General features: G+C 31.5%; 1 protein-coding gene across 1 annotated transcript in view; it reads right to left on the minus strand.

Moving 5' to 3' along the window:
• LOC107453978 (uncharacterized) overlaps positions 1-22046 on the minus strand; it is an 89495-nt gene that overhangs the window by 46058 nt on the left and 21391 nt on the right. Inside the window, exon 2 of the mRNA XM_016071004.4 lies at positions 2262-2325. Coding sequence (XP_015926490.1) covers positions 2262-2325 — 64 coding nt within the window. The remainder of the gene's footprint in view (positions 1-2261; positions 2326-22046) is intronic.

Consider the following 22046-nt stretch of genomic DNA (forward strand, 5'->3'; position numbering starts at 1 on the left):
AAAAACCCAACAATCAAATGAATGAAATAAATTTTTTTGTTTACAAACACCCTCCAGCATATTCTAGTTCATCCCTGTAGGAATCCCTTAATAAAAATTTGTAATCTTTTACTACATTTTTAAAATAAACTCATGCTAAATATCCGAGTTTCAGTCAAATTGTTTTTTTACGGCACGTACCGAACTTTCGTTCTTCACTTCGGAAGATGTCGGAAGTGTTGCTTATTTCACGTTACCCCGTGGGCACCTGTGAACCTTGTTGTAGTTGTTGTAGTTCATTTACGTCGCACTAGAGCTTCACAATGGGCTATTGGCGACGGTCTGGGAAACATCCCTGAGGATAATCCGAAGACACGAACACAATTTTGATCCTCTGCAGAGGGGATGGCACCCCCCCCTTTGGTAGCCTGATGACCTACACGCGAAGTCGAGCACTTTACGGTAGAACAGTTTAACGAGGACCAATATCGCACACCCTCGGTCCCTACGCAGGCAAATCCAAGTGGTCACCCACCCACACACTGACCGCAGCCAGTGATGCTTGACTTCGGTGATCTGCTGGGAACCGTGTCTTAACCAGGGCTAAAGAGAATAGAAGGGCTAGTTCACTCCGCTCTTAGAGCTGAAGCTACGATTTCCCTCCTCATGACGTCACTGTGTCCACAGATCTCGGAGATCGCAAGCAAAGATATTATGATAACTTTACATCTTTCTCTTTGTAAAAACAAGTTAGACTTTTTCTAGTTATTAGCTTTCAGACTTTACGTAATTAACACATTATTTCCGTTCATAAGCATAGTTTAAAAAAAAAACTTTCTTGGCCATTATATTAAAAATAATACCATTTTAAACTTATAAAAATGTTTTACTAGTTGGCGAAAATGACACTATAAATACTTTATTTTAAAAAGTTCAGTTTTAACTTTAATTATTAAGAAAAATGAAAGCATATATCGGCACTTTTTTCATCTACATATTTTTTTTATAACAATAAGTTGAGTTAAATTTAGAATCCCTGATTTTAAAATATGCCGTTAATAGCAATTTCTTCATACTTAATCATTAGGAAACATCAATCTTAAACGCTAATTACTGAAACAAAATAATAATTTAGGTTCATAATGATATTCGAAATTTTACAATTGTGTATAGATATTTAAATTTAAGATGATATAATTTTTAAAAAAAAATCATAAATATTTAGAATAACTACATTAAAAAATATGTTATGAAATTAGGAGAATTCCAACTATATACTATATATTTTATTTATACTTTTTATTTACATTTTAATTTTCTTTGACTTTATCCATTTTTTAATTTTTTTTACCTGCCTTTCTTTTTGGAGTAACGAGGCGGTTTCTATTTAGATAATGAATTTTTATAAAAGTTCTTAACGACAGAATAAACATATTGCTGTTTTATATTAACTGTGTCATTTCGGAATCCATTGTTCATTTACTTTCGGGAACACGCGGAAAATTCTATTTTTTCCTTTTGTTTTTCTATCAAAATTTTTTCAAGTTCAATCGCGCAAACTGGCATTTCGATAATAGTTTTAAATTCTTGTAAATTCCCTGCAAAAACTGAGGAAAGTCATTATAGAAAATAACAAATGTCTTAGAATATCTCGCAAAAAGAAATGCTCCAATATTAGTTAGAGCTAGTGAGGCCGAACGCTCCGTTCTTGAAGTAAAAGTGCGAGCTTTGCGCCAAAGTGACGTCACTAGAGAAAATCGGAGGTTTGGCGTGGCGAGAGCTACTTCAAAGGAGTGAACCAGCCCTTCTATTCTCTTTAGCCCTGGTCTTAACGATCAGTCCACTGCGGGACACTTGTGAACCTAAGTCACGTAGGTGAGCAGCATTACCTACGCCACACTGCCACAGATACCCGATTATAGGGTGGGCCACATTCACACATAACACAATAGAGATCAACACACAGAGAGAAACACCCATACCCTGAGTTGGATTCGAAGCCACAACCATTGGCTTCACAGTGAGGCACACAGACAGCTCAGCAACCCGGTAGTCAAAAACTTTTTATAAGAATTTCGAAAGTAAAAAATAGAATTAAGCAAGTGATATCTGAAAAATTGGACAGTTTAGGTGACAAACAGCAGTATTGAAATGCATTGAGAGGCATTTTGGTTTCTGCAGCGTTTTTCATGATACAATAAATAAATAAAAAATTTTTGGCAAACGTTATAATCGTTTTTACAAGATGTTTTAAATAATTTAAAAAATGCATGAAGACTTACCTATAGATTCAGCCGATGTGTTGACATTGAAAACCGAGATGACGAATAGAAACAAATACACACACTGCAAAGAAAATACATAAAAATGTGTTACAATTTGTTAAAAAGTAAACTAAAGCTAATTACACTTGAAATCAATGTTCAACTTTAATGGAAGATTGAGCTAAAAAGAATTTATTTTTTCGATTAGCAGAAAACTACTTATCAAAAAAAGAAATAATTTCAATTATTAAGCAGTTTATGATGTGGTTAAATATTCAAAACTGAAGAGTTTGAATTTCATATTATTTTACCAAGAAAGAATTTTTGGTTTTGTTCCTGTTCTAATAATATTACCCATTTATCTCCAAAACTTCCTTTTAATTTCTAAAATGTAAAAAAAAAAGTAATTAGTTTATTATTTCAAATTTTCAAATTTACTTCGATGAAGCAAAGATTTTCATATTTACCGAAATATATTAATGTGAGACGCTGTATTTTGATTTAAAATTAGGCATTTGCAATATTTTTTTGAGCTCAAGAGGTAGGTAGGGGCTTTATTTACGTCGCACTGGAGCTGCACAATGGTGACGGTCTGGGAAACATCCCTGAGAATGATCCGATAACATGACATCGCAATTTTGATCCTCTGCAGAGGGTATGGCTCCCTTTATTTGGTAGCCCGACCACCTGCAAGTGAAGTCGAGCTCTTTACGGTAGAACAGTTTAACGAGGACCTATGCCGTTTCACCCTCGGTCCCTACGCAGACTGTTCAAAGTGATCACTTACCCGCTTACTGACCACAGCTCGACTTCGGTGTTCCAGAGTTTCAAGTGGTATTCCTAACATTAGAAATTATTTTAGTTTAAGGACTTATTTCCCATTATTTTTTTTTTTTAAATACGATGCTTTTTACGCTTCTGCAAAGTAAGGAGTAAACGCAAAGTCAGAAGCCGAAGAAAAAAATAATAACTAGAATTAAGATGTCGTTCACATAAAAAAAAAATTATACCTTTAATGTTAATAATAACTTTATTCAATTAAATTTACATTTCAGTTTCGTATTTTTTACTATAAAATCTAATAAAATGAATAATTTTGAAAACCAGAGTTTCTGGTATACCGTTACCACATGAAAGAAAACAATTTCCAATTTAGTTGTTTAAATACCGTGTTTTGGTTTCATTACCATAAAACGTTTATGAAAAATGTATTTACCATACAATTCGGTATTTCAACCGTAGTTTTTTCCGTGCAAGAACAAGAAAGAACTACGCAGAATTTTACCTAGAATTCCAATTACAAACACGGTTGTAAAGTAAAGCATATGTCATAGAAATTGAGAATCGCAATGATGTGCAGTCCCTAGATAAATTATTAGACACACTATGAGATTCTATGTAAAATATCAGTTATCAGGTGATACTCTATACAGCTTTATTCTTTTTACACAACTGAAACCGGTTTGCACTTGTTTACGTTCGTGTATCAATTGGTTCAATTAGGTGATTTATAATATAAATTAGAAGACTGGATAAATTTTACGATATATTATATAAATATAGAATATTTATTAAATAATGCCTTTGAAAGTATATTATAATAATTAGACCACATTGTTAGACTCACTGTAGTGTTCTAATAATTGCATCTTTTGCAAGAGTTCATATGCGATACTTTTATATTTGAACATACATGTAATGGGTTTTTATTAGAGAGAATTTTTATATACTTCTTATTTGCATTTATTTTTAACGTATTGCATTACAATGTTAACCAATTGATACACGAACTTGAACAAGTGCAAACGGGTTTCTGTTGCTTAAAAACAATAAAGCTGTATAGTATCACCTGACTGACAATTAATGTCTTATATATATATATATATATATATATATATATATATATATATATATATATATATATATATTCGGGCAAATCCGTGTCAAAATTATCTATTGAAAGAATTTTTTCTTTGATAATTTAAATAATTTTTCTATGTGCTAATCCATATCGTGCAAATCCGCGGCTAAAATTATCTGCAAAACAGACAATTTATGTTTCTCTTTTCTATTTTGTGCTTTTTCTTAAGTAAACATCTATCTTCTAAAACTATGTATGATCAATTTTTAAAATTATCCAGTATATTATTACCTTGCGCACATCCATTTCGGGCTCATCCTTGGTAACTAACAAATCAAAACTCAGAATAAAAAATCACCTCAACAGTGCAGTAAGAACGACACTTTAAAACCCTCTTGTTACACTCAATTTGCGCTTTTGTTTTCATATTTTGTAATCTGGCAATCTTTCTTCGAAAACATTTTTAAATCATTCTTGAAAAATATCCGTCCATGTAAGTTGAACTGATTTTGCTGCTCGCTTTATAGTCCCCCCTTTTTAATGTTTTTTATTTTTTTATTTTTATTTCATTTTATTATCTGTTTTTACATGTTATTTTTACTTATTTGTACTTTTTGTGATCTTTTTCATTTGTTGTTATTTTTAAAAAAAATTTTTTGAGTGCTCCTCACAGTATTGTATTAATTTATTTAGCTTTGGCTTTATTGATACAATATCAGAAAGCACTCTGTTTTGCGGATATAATCGTGTGGGCTGAAGAAAAGATTATATCCTTTTTTTTCTTTCTTTTTTTTCCGGTTTTTTAATTAACATTTCATGATTTTTTTTATTTTATTATTATTTTTAATAAACTGTTGATTGTTATTTTTTACTTATTTTCCCCCCCTTTTTCATATGTCTATTATTTTTCTTTGTTTTATTCTTCGTTATGTGATTATATATATATATATATATATATATATATATATATATATATATATATATATATATATATATATATATATATATATATATATATATATATATATATATATATATATATATATATATATATATATATATATATATATATATATATATATATATATATATATATATATATATATATTTCAAATGCATTTTACTATAAAATACTGTTCTTAATAGTCACATTCAATCATTGTTCAAAATTCTTTTGAGGCTTTTAGAATGATTTATCGATATCTAGGTATAATACCATACCATACCATTAACTATTCCATAAAAATAAGGTATGGAATAACTAACACTTCAAAATTCTGGCATCAATAATTGCGTCAACGAAGCAAAAAAATATATATATATATTTATAAGATTTGAAATACATTTAACTATAAAAGTCTGTCCTTAATAGTCACATTCAATCACTGTTCCAAATTCTTTTTAGGCATTTAGAGTGATTTATCGATAGTTATCACAGTGGGCGTAAAAGCGTTCTTTGTTTTGGCATTTATCCATTTTCTTTTTTCCCTAGTGCTGATAACAGATACCAGGGTTCGAAAAATAAAATTTTAAAAATTGATTTAAAATTGTATAAAACTGACTTCTCTCTTTTTCTCTCTCTCTCTCCCTTCTAATCTTTCCAAAAAAAATCCCAATCTTTTTACGCCCACATGAAAGAGAAGATTCAAGGTGATTTTCAAAGAAGCAACTTGGAATTTGATGCGTGAAGTGTTCGACATTTTAGAAAAAAAACTGGTGTAATGGATTTTCGATTCACCTTTTCTATTGTGCAGGGAAGGGTTTTTGAAGTATTTTTTATATTTACATGAATACAAAAAATAACATTAACGTGAGTATGAAAAGAATTTTTTCGGATTGTGATGTCCTGAAAATGACATTGAAGAGACTTTGCGTAGTATTATCTGTATAGTATTATAGTATCAAAGTATCTGTTACATAACTAGTATATTATGTAGCAGATACTTCGGATGTGATCTAAAAAATAAGATTGTTTTAAAATAACAGCGCTGAAAGTTTACTTAGGATTATACTACATATTATAGATTAGATATTGTTAGATCTACAACATGTTAAGCTTCCTGAAATAGTATAAATAGCATGAAATAGAATGAGTAAATGAGAAAATCGAGTGTTAATTTTGCTTAAAAATCATGAATAAAATTCTTTCTTTTGTGCAGTGAAGGATTTTGAAGTAATTTTTATATTTACATGAACACAAAAAACATACCATTAACGTGAGTATGAAAAGGATTTCTTCGGATTGCGGTGTCCTGAAAATGACATTGAAGAGACTTTACGTAGTATTATCTGTATAGTATCAAAGTATATTTTACGTAACTAGTATTTTATGTAACAGATACTTTGGATCTGTTCGAAAAAATATAGCATTGCTTTAAAGCAACAGCGTAGAAAGTTTACTAAGGATCACTCGATTATAGATAAGATATTCTTAGATCTATACCCAGAAAGCATTGCAACCTTAAGGCAACCTTGCGTCGAAATTTTCTTTTTATTGTCGCGAAAATGTTTGTGCTAAAAACCTTTTTTCAATAAAGCAAAAATATTGCAGTTTAAAACCTTTCATCCTAAAAGGATTGAAAATTATTTTTTTAAAGCTTTTTTAAAAAGTTTTGTCACTTAGGTAAAATGGTCTCTTAGGTCCATAGTGACGTTTTATCTGATGTCACGCTCGACATTGTCCAATGAAATTTCAGGACAAGGTGAATTTTAGCTGAGCATACAAGACGTTGCTAAAAGAAACCTTACAATTACTTAGATTTAGGATTATTTTAACCTTCAGACTAGCTTTATTAAAGCATTTTTTCACGCTTGAAAACCCTAAGACAACCTCAATTTGAGGTTTTTATACAAAAGGTTGTTTTCCAAGGTTTTGGATTAGATTAATGTGCATAGAATAGAGCATAGTGTCCCAGATCTCGTTTTAAGGTTAGACAGTTTACACGTAAACCGCATAACAAACCTTTTTGGGTTTACATTGAAAGGTTTTTGCTGAGTAAAAATAAACCTCATTTTGCTGTCAGGGATAGCATGTTAAACATTCCTGAAATAGTATGAATAGCATGAAATAGAACGAGGAAATTAAAAATAGCGTGCTAATTTTGCTACAAAATCATACATAAAAACATAATTTACTGAAAATAGTATGTTAAACCTCCAAATATATGCTACATATAAGCAGGCAAATTTTGTAATATATTTGTGCCAAATTAGTTAATCGTACTAAATCTTCTATTGATGTCAGAACAGAACTGATCATAATAAAACAACTGGAAAGAAATTAATACTTTTTATGCATTTTTGTCTGTGACTCGGGTTTTTTCAATGAATTGAGAGTGTTTCCGTTGCAAATAAAGCGATTGTATATACTGTTGATGGAGCATATGTCATAGTAAAGGGAAACTTTGATTAAAAAGGAAATTTATTGATCCGATGCGTTTTAGACTATGAAACACATTGGTAGATGTGCTGGTGCTAACCGTGGGTGCTTTTCGTGCCTTTCCTCTCCATGTGAAACAAATGCAGGATAATTCCATCAAAAAGTTCTCCACAAACGCAAATTTTCAAAAATACTTGATCCAAACGTCCCCTTGTCTTCTGGAGTGGGTTCAAAAACACAAGATTACGGTGGTGCACAGTGGTAGTCGTTAACCTGAAAATTGGGTCAGCTGTTCAACGATGGTTGTAAAATAAAATAAAATAATTTAATTTTAATTTTTATTTTTTTCCAGTAACCCTCTCACAAGGTAATAATCAAGTGGGATGTTAACCTTTTGCCTACGGCGCTTGACATGGTGAAGCTATTCTGGTCCACTTAGTGTACCAGCTGTAAGCGAAGGGTTAATGTCACGCTCTTCAAAGCGCAATCATCCAGCATTCAAAGAAAATGAATTGAATTTCCTAGTCCACTGGGTGAGAGTAATCCAGATTGCTGCAAATGTATTACTTATTATGTCGGTAACAGTAATTTTTATCCCAGAAATTTCATTTGTGAAGCATTTGCTGTTCAAGGAGATACCTTGTTGTCTTACCATAAACATTGAACATTCACGGTGGATTACTATTCTTGATCGATAGCCACATTCTCGCGTCATTGAAGAGTTTCGCATGATATAATCCGATGCAACAGTACCAAATATCTTAAGGGTGAAACGATTAGTTCTACATTTCAGGAGGGCAAGTAGTGCAGTTGCTGCCAAGAAAAGAGAGGACTCCATTTTAAGAAATCCTAGAAAATTAAATTGAAAACATTGAGATTGGAAGTTGGAAAAATTGAAAAATCTTGGAACTAAGTTTCTGTGTTCATTCCATCTATAAAAAATGAGAAATGGGGAGGGGGGAATAGCATGTGAATAAAAGAGGGGGGGGGGCGACTTTTAAAATTCGAACAAAAAAAATGACCTTTGGAACGTTTACTATATCTAAATGTACCTAAAGCATATCTTCCAAGAAAATCTGATAAAAAGAACCATTTTGATGTCCTAAAAAGAGGGTGACATATCGAATATTTTTTACAAAATTTGTAGTTTGTCTCCTAAAAATAAAAGTCATATTGACAGTAATCTCGCTCCTTTTTTACGTCCCGCAGTGTACTGATCGTTAAGACACGGTTCTCAGCAGAACACCGAAGTCAAGCATCACTGGCTGCGGTCAGTGTGCGCGTGGGTGACCACTTGGATCAGTATGCGTAGGGACCGAGGGTGTGCGGTATGGGTCCTCGTTAAACTGTTCTACCGTAAAGTGCTGAACTTCGCGTGTAGGTCGTCGGGCTACTGAAGAGGGGGTGCCATCCCCTCTGCAGAGGATCAAAATTGTGATGGCGTGTCTTCGGATTATCCTCAGGGATGTTTCCAAGACCGTCGCCAATAGCCCATTGTGCAGCTCTAGTGCGATGTAAATGAACTACAACTACAACAACGCTCCTTTCTTACATTCATTTGAGAGCCGCGATGGCTCAAGGGATAGAGCGTTTGCCTTCCGGTGAACCGGGTTCGAATCCCGGCAGTTGCTGATCGTCCTGGTTAGTTATCATGGTTTAGAGTCCCCTTGAAGTCAGAATAACCGTGGGAGGTGTTCGTGGTCTTCCACTCTTTGTAAAGAAAATGTGGGTTAGTTCTATAAAAAGTCCTCCATGCAGGCAAATTTCTCCTAATACTTGATCCAAGTATTCCCTTGACTTGTGGATTGGGTTCAAAATTGCAAGGCTACGTAGTTGAACATTAGAAGACAGAAACGCAAAAATTGGGTGGGTTGTTCAACGACGGTAACAACGACGGTTCAACGACTTTGTTTATCTTCTTTTTGTTTGCCAAATAATTTTTAATTTATAAAACATATTTGGTTTAATGTTTACGTTATAATTATAGTTTAGTTTTGGGTTCAATATATTTCTTAGTAGCTAAACCGTTGAAATCTGAATCTCGCAGATATGTAGTGCATTTTATGATATATAATGATAGATCGTACTTCAGACTGCTACTCGATTTAATAAATACGTACTAAGTAGTAAAAAGTGCTTTTACTCAATTATAATAAACTTGATTATACTGATTTTCAACTCAAATAGCTATATCATATTCTTTTCGGTATGAAAAAGATCGAGAAAAAGTACAAATAATTGCACGAAAATAGACATAATATATTTCTATTGCGTGTCGATAATTGCAAAATTATTTGCTTTTTATATACATTGTAAAGTTTTATTCAAAAATGGAGATCAAAATTCAATTTTTTGCGATCACCTTTGTTTTTTACATTATACATTATATATTAGCCATTACATTATGACCACCCTGCTAATAACATGTAGGACCACCTTTAGCCCTCAAAACTGCTAGCTCCCGCCGTGGCATTGATTCCCCAAGGTGCTAACAGGTAGTCTGAGGTATCTGGTACCAAGCGCTCACCAACTGGTCCTACAATTCCCTCACATTGCGAGGGGCAGCGCGAATTTGGTTTTCAAAGTAGGACCACAAATGCTCTATTTGATTAAAGTCAGGTGAACTTGGGGAAAATATGTGGACTGTTCTTCGATCCAAACCATGACGATTCTACCCTTATGACATGGTGCATTATCCTGATGGTAAACATCATCCCCCGCAGGAAAAACTGTGGCCATGAATGGGTGAACCTGATCTGCAATTATGTTCAAATAGCTTACAGACGTCAGGAATTGTTCTATGAGGATTATGGCTCCTAATGAAATCCTGGGCGAGATCATTGTTATCGATGGAGCGTGGTCATAATGCAATGGCTCTTAGGAGCATATATATATATATATATATACAATATATATCACTTGTTGAACAGCCGACTCATTTTTGGTTTACGACTACTAATGTTCAACTCCATAGTCATGTAATTTTTAACCAATCCGGAAGACAAGAACCTCCTGGATCAATAACTCCAGAGGTATGATTTGTAAAGGGTACATAGAGGACTTTGTGACTCTACAGATTTAACCTGCATCGGTTACCATTTCACTACATGGCAAGACTTCGGCAAGGGGGGGGGAATCGAAGTCATGATCTCTTGGACTTAGGCCCAGTGTTCAACAAACCAGGCCATCCCAACCCTACATTAAGATGTATTTATTGCGTTTTAAGTACAAAATACATAGTAGTACAATTCATGGAAATAAAGCGAAATCCCTTTAATAAATGAGTTAGCACAATCCATGGCGAATAAAACTGCGTGCTAAAGAAATATATAGCCTCGTAAAATTTCCATCGGTTGTTCTAAAAGTAAGGAAAAAGTTAACAGGATCAAAGATGAAGAAGAAAAACTAATTCAGCCTACAAAGCATTTTTGTTTCCTGTTTCTGACATGACAGAAAAAGCATGGTAGGTAGATAACGATTCAGTCTCCTCTGTTTCGAAAGAAAAATCGTCTGTAATTAATTGAATTCCCCTATAGATATATGTGTGTGAGTACAATATCTGAGGTCAGACCCTGGTTTTTCTGCATGACCTCATTCTGGTCTTCAGTGACAGCAGGTTTTGAGGGAACGCCCAGATTGTGATAGATGCACCATCACGTGACTTAGGCCGGATATCTGCTGGGATGCTTTGCTGGATTTTGTAACATTAGTGTGGATCAAGCGAAAAAAATAAGACATTTATTACTTTTTCTATAACCGGATATCAAAATCTTTAGTATTATATGCATATATATATATATATATATATATATATATATATATATATATATATATATATATATATATATATATATATATATATATATATATATATAATATATATATATATATATATATATATATATATATATATATATATATATATATATATATATATATATATATATATATATATATATATATATATATATATATATATATATATATATATATATATATATATATATATATATATATATATATATATATATATATATATATATATATATATATATATATATATATATATATATATATATATATATATATATATATATATATATATATATATATATATATATATATATATATATATATATATATATATATATATATATATATATATATACATATATATATATATATATATATAGATACTATAAATATATATATAGCAAAGTAAATAAATACAAGAAAACACGAAGAAAATTAAGAAAAACAATAAGTTTCATTTATTGCGCATAAGCTGCAAGTAAATAGAACTCATAAAATAAGTTCAAAATGAAGATAAAACAAAGGAAAATTACAGACATATGAAGAAAGGGGGATATAAGAAAAATTATAATAAATATAACAGAAAACTGGGGGGGGTGGAAATAATAATAAAAAAAATCCGGAAGAAAAAGTATAAATTTCTTTTTTAAAAATCCGGAAAATAAGAGATATCTTGTCATCAGCCCACACGATTATATCTGCAAAAAAGAGTGCTTTCTAATAATGTATCAATGTAGCCGACGCAAAATATATCATTACAATAGTGTGGAGAGCACTCAAAAAATTTTTACAAAAATTACAACAAATTAAATAAAACACAAAAAGTTAAAATAACACGTAAAGACAGAAAATTAAATATAAAGAAAAAACAGAATGAAACATGAAACATAAAGCGAGCAGCGAATTCAAATGGACTTACGTGAACGGGAAATATTTCAAGAATGATTTAAAATATTTTCGTAACAAGATTACCAGATTGCAAAAAATGAAAACAAAAGCGCAAATTGAGATAAAAGCTTAACTAGAGGAGTTTTGTTTTAAAATGCTTTCTTACTGCATTACTGAAGTGCCTTTGATTTGTTAGTTACCAAGAATGGACCCGAAAATGGATGTGCGCAAGGTAATATTATGCTGGATAATTTAAAGAAGTTGACTGTAAAAAATTTTAGAAAATAAATATTTATTTAAGAAAAAAATATAAAATAGAAGAGAGAAAGAAACATGAATTGCCTGTTTTGCACTTAATTTTAGCCACAGATTTGCCCGAAATTGATTTGCACATGAAAAGATTATATAAATTAACAAAGAAATATTTTTAGTAAATGATTTTAGCCACGGATTTGCCCGAAATGGCTTTGCGCAAGGAAAAATTGTATAAATTAAAAAATAAATTTTTTGATCAATAATTTTAGCCACGGATTCGCCCGAAATGGATTTGCTCATGGAAAAATTATACAAATTAGCAAAGGAATTCCTTTTTAGTAAAGGAATTTCTTAGTAAATAATTTTGACCATGGATTTGCCGAAATGGATTTGCACATGGAAAAATTATACAAATTTACAAGGAAATTTTTTTAGTAAATAATTTTGGCCATGGATTTACCCGAAATGGATTTGCACGTGGGAAAATTATGTAAATTAACAAAGAAATTTTTCAGTAAACTAATAGGCTCTACCCCCTGCTCGCTAACGCTCACCAACCAACCGAGAATTGCTACGCAATCCTATGTGGTTCACGCCGTGAACCATGGCTCGCCGCGCTCGCTCGTCAATGAACACAATGTTCTAGCACAAAGACATAACATATTATCATCAAAGACATAGTATTTTATCATCAAAGACATAGTATTGTACTTATGTAGAAGAATTCTACCAATGTTCTTATTGGCTTTTAAAAAAGTATACATTAGCTATTTAGATTGTACATGGTGAAAAAATCAAAACATTAGCTAAATAAGAAACATATTAGCAAAATAAATTATCAAATATTGCTTCACTAATATTCTGCATTTTAAAGCGTGAAAATTCAATGCATAAATAAACGCGAAATATAAAAAAAATTCAATGCATTCAATACAAACACTTAAACGTTTTTTAGACGTTTAGGTAGCTCCCAGTAGAAAAATATCAATTCAACAGCGGCCTTTTAAAGCATTCTCACTTCAATTAATTAATTAATTCCTAATTGAGTTTAAATTAAATATTGTCATGTTTTTAGTGCATGAATCTGAATTGAACAACCTGATAATGCTTACTCTGGTTATTGTTATCTGGTTGCTCACTACGTGCTCTTGCGCACCGAATCCAATCAATTAAAAATGAAAACTGTTGCCAGCGCGAGAAAAGAAATATCATCGGTTTTATTGATACATACATACATACGTACGTATTAGCGTTTTATATAATATAGATAGATAGATATATCTACTATGATATACGATTAACTCATTGATTTTATATAGAATTTCATTACTTTAGTTTACTATTATTTTTCTTTTTCCCCTTCTTTCATATGTCTGTAATTTTCCTTTGTTTTATCCTCATTTTGAAACTCTTGCAAAACACGTAATTATTAAAACACAGCGTCGAATAATTTGGCTTAATTATTATAATACGCTAATATTATACCTGATATAATAATATATTCTATATATTATAATATATATTCTATATATATAATAATATATTATAATATATAATATATAAAATATATTCTATATTTTTAACAAACACGAACGTGAACAAGAGCAAACTGGTTTCCAGTCACATTAAAACAACAAAGCTGTGTATATATATAATTAAATTTTAGGTTTGCATTTTGCATTTACTGTAGTAAGGTATACTCTGTCCACGGTACACTGTCAACAAATTTTAATTAAATGAAAATGGCTCAGGAGATTTTAATTAAATAAAAATGGCTCAAGGTGATGGCTCAGGGGATAGAGCGTTCGCCTTCCAATGAGGTGAACCGGGTTCGAATCCCAGCGGTGGCTGATCGATACGAATTTGGCATCCTTATCACAATGATGACGTAAAATTTCCTCAATGGTAGACGAATCAAGATTTAGAGTCTCCTTGCAGTCATGCTAACCGTGAGAGCTTTTCATAGTTTCCCTCTCCATGTAACGCAAATGCTTGTTAGTTCCATCAAGAAGTCCTCCAAGAAGGCAAATTTCTCCCAATACTTGATTCAGGAGTTTCCTTGCCTTCTTGATTGTTTTCAAAATTGCAAGGCTACGAAGTTGAACATTAGTCGTCCTAAACCCAAAAAATTGGGTCGGTCTTCCAACGATGACCATAAAATAAAATACATAAAATAGAGTACGTAAGCTCTAATTGTTTTTATCTTAGACCATCATTATTAATAAAATAATTACGCACTAAATAGAAAAGAATTGGTTTACAATAAACTTACATTGTGTACAACAATTTCTATTTCGAAAAAAAATTCAACCTTACCAGAATTTGGGAAAAAACTCCCCGACGTAGAAATTCAATTTAATATTGGGGTGGATATATGAAGACAAGGGGAAAAATATTTTTTCGACATAAAGTTTTCGAGATATCGAGATTATATGGATTATTAACTTAATTTTCACACAGTGTATTTCAAAATATGTGTTTTTCTTATCACTTCAACATTTTTTGAAGCCGGTATTGTTACAATCCATGTCTTGAAATCCTAAAAATGTCCCACTAAATTCTTCCATCATCCGTTTAAATGGGCTTAAAGATAGTAGAAAAGCTTTTAGGGACAGACACCCTTCCTACACCCACCCTACCCCTTTTGTTTCTACAACGATCTGGACGAGAGCCAAATCTTCGGTTAAGTGAATGGCCCCTCAGAAAATATTGCCGCAGAACGTGTACAGCAGTGAAAAAAAAGGAAAGAAAAATAGTTAATAAACTAAATTAGGAATAAAAGATCCAATTCATACTACAATGAACATCGTTATGAAATTTATAAAAGAGGAATATCTGCCACGGACTGTTTAGTTCATTGCTAGCTCGAGGAGATATTTATAATTGGACATTTTTATTTTTTTAAATATTTCACTATGAAAAAGACTAGTTGCTTTCCCTTTTTTTAAGGAAAACAAATAAAATCGATTACTCTTCTCCATTTTTTTTTACATAAATTCACAGATTAATACGGAAGTAATAAAAGAGGGAAATCTACTTGTAATGACCACTCCAATTACGAAAATAAAAATAAGAATAAATAAGATCAGACACCAATTTAAATAGGTTTATCTTGAAATGTAACGTAGAATTACGTTATTCTAATAATAATAATGAAAAAAAAAACAATCCTTAAACTCTTAGTTTAGAAAACAAACAAAATCAAAAAATTGCTGGGATTTTTAAGACTAAATTTTAAGAAATTTATAGTGATAACCTCAGAAAAATTCGATCCGAATACTACATTGATTTAGTTTTGGCACATTTAAATTTTTTTTTCTTGCAAAAAATAAGTAAATAAATAAATAAGAAGAATAAGTAATTTTGAATGTAATATATTTTGATTTTTTTGATAAATTTAGTTCATTAAATAATTTTAATTTTATTTCAAAAAATCTATTAAAATTTGGGTAGGTCAGTGGAAACAGTAGATGATGTTGTTTAAACTTTCAAATGAACAAAATTCAAATACGAATCTATGCATTTATTTCTCTTAATTGGCGCAAAAAATGTGAGTATTTCCGTATAAATAGTTTTGAGTTTGGTACTATTTAGGGAGTTAGTGGTATAAATTTGGCAATCAGTTTCCTGTATCGTACGCTCGCAGATCTAAGGAAACGAAATAACTTTCAGTACTTATTATAGACTATAGTTATCTAAGTAAATTAATTTTGTTAAGTTGTCTTAAGGGAACACAAGACGTTTTGGAATGAGAAAAATCCTTCAAAAATCCATTATTTGGTTTTTGAGACATTAAAAATTTCACATTTTACTTAGTAATATGCAATAAATCGTGTTAAAATCGGTGTTTTCCTCACCGAGTCACTAGATTTTGAATTTGTAAAGATCCATGCATCAAAATTTAGTTCTCTCTGACTAAGTTTCTTTTCCTCGAATTGGAATTTTATTAATGTTCTCAAAACTTCAAGAAAATCTTTGCTCATCAGTTTTTGTTTTATTGCTGCTAAAAAAATTTAGATACACTTTGAAGTGCCTTATTTAATCTTAAATGCATTTGATTAACTAAATGCCTTGATTTAATTTTTTAATAACAGGACAAACATAGGAGACGCGCGTTTTTCGAATAAATCTTTGGTGACAAAGGAAAAACTTTATGTCTAGGTACGTTATATCTTTAAACGGTAACGGTAACCCGATAAATGTAATTTAAATACCCATAAACAACGCATTTGGATAAAAATATAGTTAAAAACATTGAAATTCGTTCGCAAGGAACTTTTCAATTATCAACAATTAGAAACTATAGTTTTAGCTATAACTTCAAAGCAAAAATTATGTTTTTTTTAAAAAAAAATATTGTACACTGACTTCTATTAATGCTACCATTATTCTGTTAAAATTTGAAAATCATAGAATTGAAATTACACTTTTTTGTTTCGAATGTCCAGTGTCCCCTTAAGTAATAATTTAAGTAGTGTTAAATTATTAATTAAGTAGTGTTTAAATTACTCTTTTTTATTTTGAATGTCCAGTGTCCCAATGAGAGAAAATAGTTTTATTTTTGTCTCACTTAAAACTATAAATGTAAGGAACGTGAAAATGGGATTGATGATCGAAATATTTTGTTTCGCTTTGAGTGAAGCAAGGTTTTTTTTTTTTTTTTATTTTTTTTTTTAAATTATAGTGGCATATTTAGTTTGAAGAAAACAACTTTAAATTAAATTGCTACGAATTCTTTTCTGATTATGTTGTAACCTGATTTATATTCTAAGTTAATAATTAAATTAATTATTCTTTCATCTGTTTATTTAATTAGCCTTTTTAATATATTTAAGGTAGAGGGTAAGATTAAATGAATTTCTGGTCTTTCCCTGTATTTGGTGAAACCTATCATTATTTCCTCTGGTATGGTACAGTAGTACCCAGAAATATTAAACGCGGTTTAGTTTGAATATAATGGGTCAATATTGGGGGGAGATATAGGACCATGTTGTAATACAGAATATTGATTTCGAATTTCCTCATTTTAACGCTATTCAGCATGCTATTATGTAACTATAGTGCATACATAGTAACTTATAGTGCAACTTTAACTCCCTCTATTAGGCTTGCATTTATTTCCTCTGGTAAGGTACATTAGTACCCGGTAATCAAATATGTGGTCCAGTTTAAATATTGTGGGTTGTATAAGGGGAGGATTTGGGGGAGGATCTACTCATCCTTTTAGCTTTTCCTGTCTACTTTCCCGACTGTGAGAAAAGTCCCAATTAAAGAGTTTCAGAAAACTTCAACATTCGTTTGTGGGTTAAAGATTTACCCGTTTTAACTTACAATTGATTTACATAATTTAGCTTTTGATTGTGTCCTAACTCTGAATTTACGATTATTGACTTTATAGCTCTAAAGGGGATGTCTATGGACAATGGGCTGGATTTTTGATGGACAGAAACAAATGACTTTCTGGAGTAAGAAAGGAATTAAAGGAATTAAACCCAGATAGCAAAATAAGGTTTATTTTCACTTGACAAAAACCTTTTATTGTAAGCCTAAAAAGGCTTGTTATGAGGTTTACGTGTGAGCCTTCTAATCTCAAAACGAGATCTGTGACATCTACGCACATTACCATAATCCAAAACCTTGGAAAACAACCCTCTATATAGAAACCTTAAATAAAGGTTCGCTTAAGAGTGAGAAAATCATCCTTCGATAAAGCTAGTCTGAAGGTGAAAATAATCTTGAACTTAGATAATTATGAGGTTTCTCTTCGTAAAGTTTTGTATGATCAGCCAAAATCCACCTTGTCATGAAATTTTAAGGGATAATGTCTAGTGTGACGTCAGCTAAAACGTCATTATGAATCTTAGTCAGTGGTTCTTAACCTATGAGTCGCGACCCGAAGTTGGGTCACGAAGCATATTTCTTGGGTCGCGTTGAGTCGAACCAAAAAAGTTAGTAATACACCAAATAATAAGTAATACCAACACCTCCTAGAAGAAGTCATTGTGGCTTACTCAGCCTAATTTTTACTTTTTTTTGGGTCGCGACATGAACATATTTCTCAAATTTGGGTCGCGGCTTTAAAAGGTTAAGAACCACTGATCTAAGTGACCATATTACCTAAGTGACGCAACTTTCTGAAAAATCTCTAAAGTATAATTTTTAATCCTTTTAAGATGAAAGGTTTGAAACTGCAATATTTTCACTTTATTGAAAAAAGGTTTTTAGTACAAACCTTTTCGTGACAATAAAAAGAAAATTACGACCACGAGGTTGCCTTAAGGTTTACATGCTTTATGGGTAAGGGATAAGAAACGATGCATAAACTTAGAGTGACAAGTGTTTAATATAAAAAAAACCATGAAGATCTGATAAGTTTATCATCAAAGAAATAGCAACCTCTAACTTTCTTAATTTCAATGTTTTGAAAATAATATAATTAATATGCAATGAAATATTTTTTTATATACAAATTGTATAAATGAAATAAATTACCCTTTTCTATTGATTCTTTTAAAAATTTAAATAAATTGCATGTTAATTCCTTTTTGGAAGTTTAATCTTGTACGTCATCATTTATTTAAACCACTTATGTTTACGATCGGCCGGCTGTATAACAGACGCAAAGACCTAATCAAAAAATAAATGACGCTCATATTGCCATCAATCATAAAGTGCCATTTAAAATCAGAGCACACTGGTGTATGAAATTATGAGAATTTGTAGATTTGGTTTATTATCTCTAGAACTACTGGACCGATTTTAATGAAATTTGATATGTGCATACATTGATACAATGCAAAACAAATAACCATTCAACAATTGTAATACCCACGCAAGATCGTGCGTAACACTCGTTGGAGTCGGAAGGTATGAAATTGTCACAGGACAATTCAGAACAGTTGGCACAGGAAGTGATAAACTTCATTATTTCAAGTACGATATCACGTCTGCAAGGCATGTACGAAGGGATATACCACCTATTAACCCTCCGACTGCAACGAGTGTTATGCACTATCATGCGTGTGTATTACAATTGCTGAATGGTTATTGCTTTTGTATTGTATAAATGTATGCACGTATCAAATTTCATTAAAATCGATCCAGTAGTTCGAGTGATAATCGACAAAGTCTGAAAATACTAATCAAAGTCTTAATTTCTTACGTCCCGGAGAAGACTGATCCTTAAGACACGGTTCCCAGCGGATCACCGAATTCAAGCATCACTGGCTGCGGTCAGTGTGCGGGTGGGTGACCACTTGGATCAGTCTGCGTAGGGACCGAGGGTGTGTGGTATGGATCCTCGTTAAGCTGTTCTACTGTAAAGAGCTCGATTTCTCGTGCAGGTCGTCGGGCTACTGAAGCTGGGGTGAAATCTCCATCTGCAGAGGATCAAAATTGTGCTGGCATGTCTTCGGATCATCCTCCGGAATGTTTCCCAGACCGTCGCCAATAGCCCACTGTGCAGCTCTACTGCGACGTAAATGAACTACAATAACAAAAACTAAATTTCTTACACCATTGTACTTTAAAAAGGTTAAAAATTTGACTACAAAATTTCACATCTTACACACACTAAAAAGATTATTAATAAAAGCGTGTCAGAAACAAAACGCAACATTATTCATCAACTACAACATTTGCAACATTTGTGCTCCGAGTGTAAATCATTATCATTGAAGTAAAACACCATGTTGCACTATTCTCAATATGATAATTCTTAAAACTGGCCAATAAAATTATGCAAAACGGTATTTAAAGAAATACCGTTTAATTAGAGAATAAAAATTTAAATGTTTTTAAAATTTATTTCATTTATTAGTTTCATTTGTTTTCGTTAATACAAAAGGCATGTCATTATTCATCTAGGGAAAAAAATATTCACACTGTAATTGAAAAGGGAAAAAATTCTTATCGTTTTATTAAAACATATACTCCCTTCCATTTATATTCTTAATTAAGTTAATCTACACAATTCAGTCATGGTGATAAAGTACTATATTGCCTAAGGACACCTTCGTCATTTATTTGGGGCTTTTTTCTTATCATTTCAAGGACTTTTTGTTTTCTCTGTGACTCTTTATAATTATCTTCAAACGGTTTGTCTAGTCAAGGAAATGAAATTGATAAGTGGGTACTCAAAGTTAAGTAATTTAGTTCGAAGAGAGGAAATTAAGCATCAGTTCGAAAATTATGTTTGTGGAAATTTGATCTCGGAAGTAGAGTTCAATTTGAATAAAAAAAATTATATATTCATTAGTTTGAACACGAGAAATTATTTATTCATTTCAGTCATGAACTTATATAACTGATTTTCAGATTGTTATCAATAACTAATATTTAACTAAATATTTAAAACAAATTTCTAAAATTTTAAAAATAAGTTGAGCAATGGATACTGATAATTAGTAAATGTACAGCAAACTATTGTTTCAAAGATTTATAACTACTAATGTTTAACTCCGCATCCTTGTAATTTTGAACCCAATCCAGAAGACAAGAGAACTCCTGTATCAATTATACTGAGAAGTTTGCCGTCGTGGAGAACAACTTTTTGATGGAACTAACCCTCATTTGCGTTACATGGAGTGGAAAACCATCAAAACCTCCACTCATGATCCATCTGCCACATAGAATACTTCGAGTCAGCACTGTGGTCAGTACAAGCCGGATGCGGAATTCGTATCGACCAGCCATCGCCGGGATTCGAGCCCGATTCACCTCATTGGAAGGCGAACGCTCTATCCCCTGAGCCGTCACAGCAAACTATTTGCAGAATTTCATTATTATTTTATATGAATGGGTATATTATTATATTATGATTGATAATAAAAATTGATAAGCAGTTCACTGTTAAACATTTTGAGTAGAAAATGGTATGTAATAATTTATTTAATTGTTATTTTACTATGTTTAACTAAAACAGTCAAAGAACCATACAAAAAATTGTATTTAAACTGTTTACTTTGAGCAAACTAATTTGACTATTTTCACCAGATACGATCAAACAATCAGGATTTTATCCACGGTGAGGATTACGGATTCATATTTTTATTTATATTATTATAATTAAAATTGATAAACTGTTCTCAATTAAAAATGTTCAGTAGAAATGGTATGTAATAATTCATTTAATTGCTATTTTACTATGTTTAACTAAAACAGTCAAACAACCATACAAAAAAAGATTGTATTCAAACTGTTAACTCTGAGTAAAATCATTTGACTATTTTCATTGACTATTTCATTTTGATACCATCAAACAATCAGGATTTTATCCGCGATAAGGATTACGGATTCATATTTTTATTTTCCCGCAGACAGGCCTATGTAAAGGTCAGAGAACTGACCCTGCATCAGAAAGGTTCAGAGTTAGGCATGGACGTTCTTTCCTGCTCTGTACTATCTGTCCTTACAGTAGGAGCAAAGTTAGCCCACCTAATATGGTGCCCCTGAAAGAGTGACCAACAAATCTGCCCTTCAGATGCCTGTGTGACTAGGGTCATTCTCCAGGTGGGCATTGGAGAAAAAAATAGTTTCCACCATCGAATACCTCGTACAACAGTGGATGCAAAATAATCTTAAAATAATACGTGTGTGGTAAACACCA

The sequence above is a fragment of the Parasteatoda tepidariorum genome, chromosome 8, assembly GCF_982258835.1.
Source record: "Parasteatoda tepidariorum strain Cologne lab strain chromosome 8, Ptep-v5.0, whole genome shotgun sequence".
NCBI classification, from domain to species: Eukaryota; Metazoa; Arthropoda; class Arachnida; order Araneae; family Theridiidae; genus Parasteatoda; species Parasteatoda tepidariorum.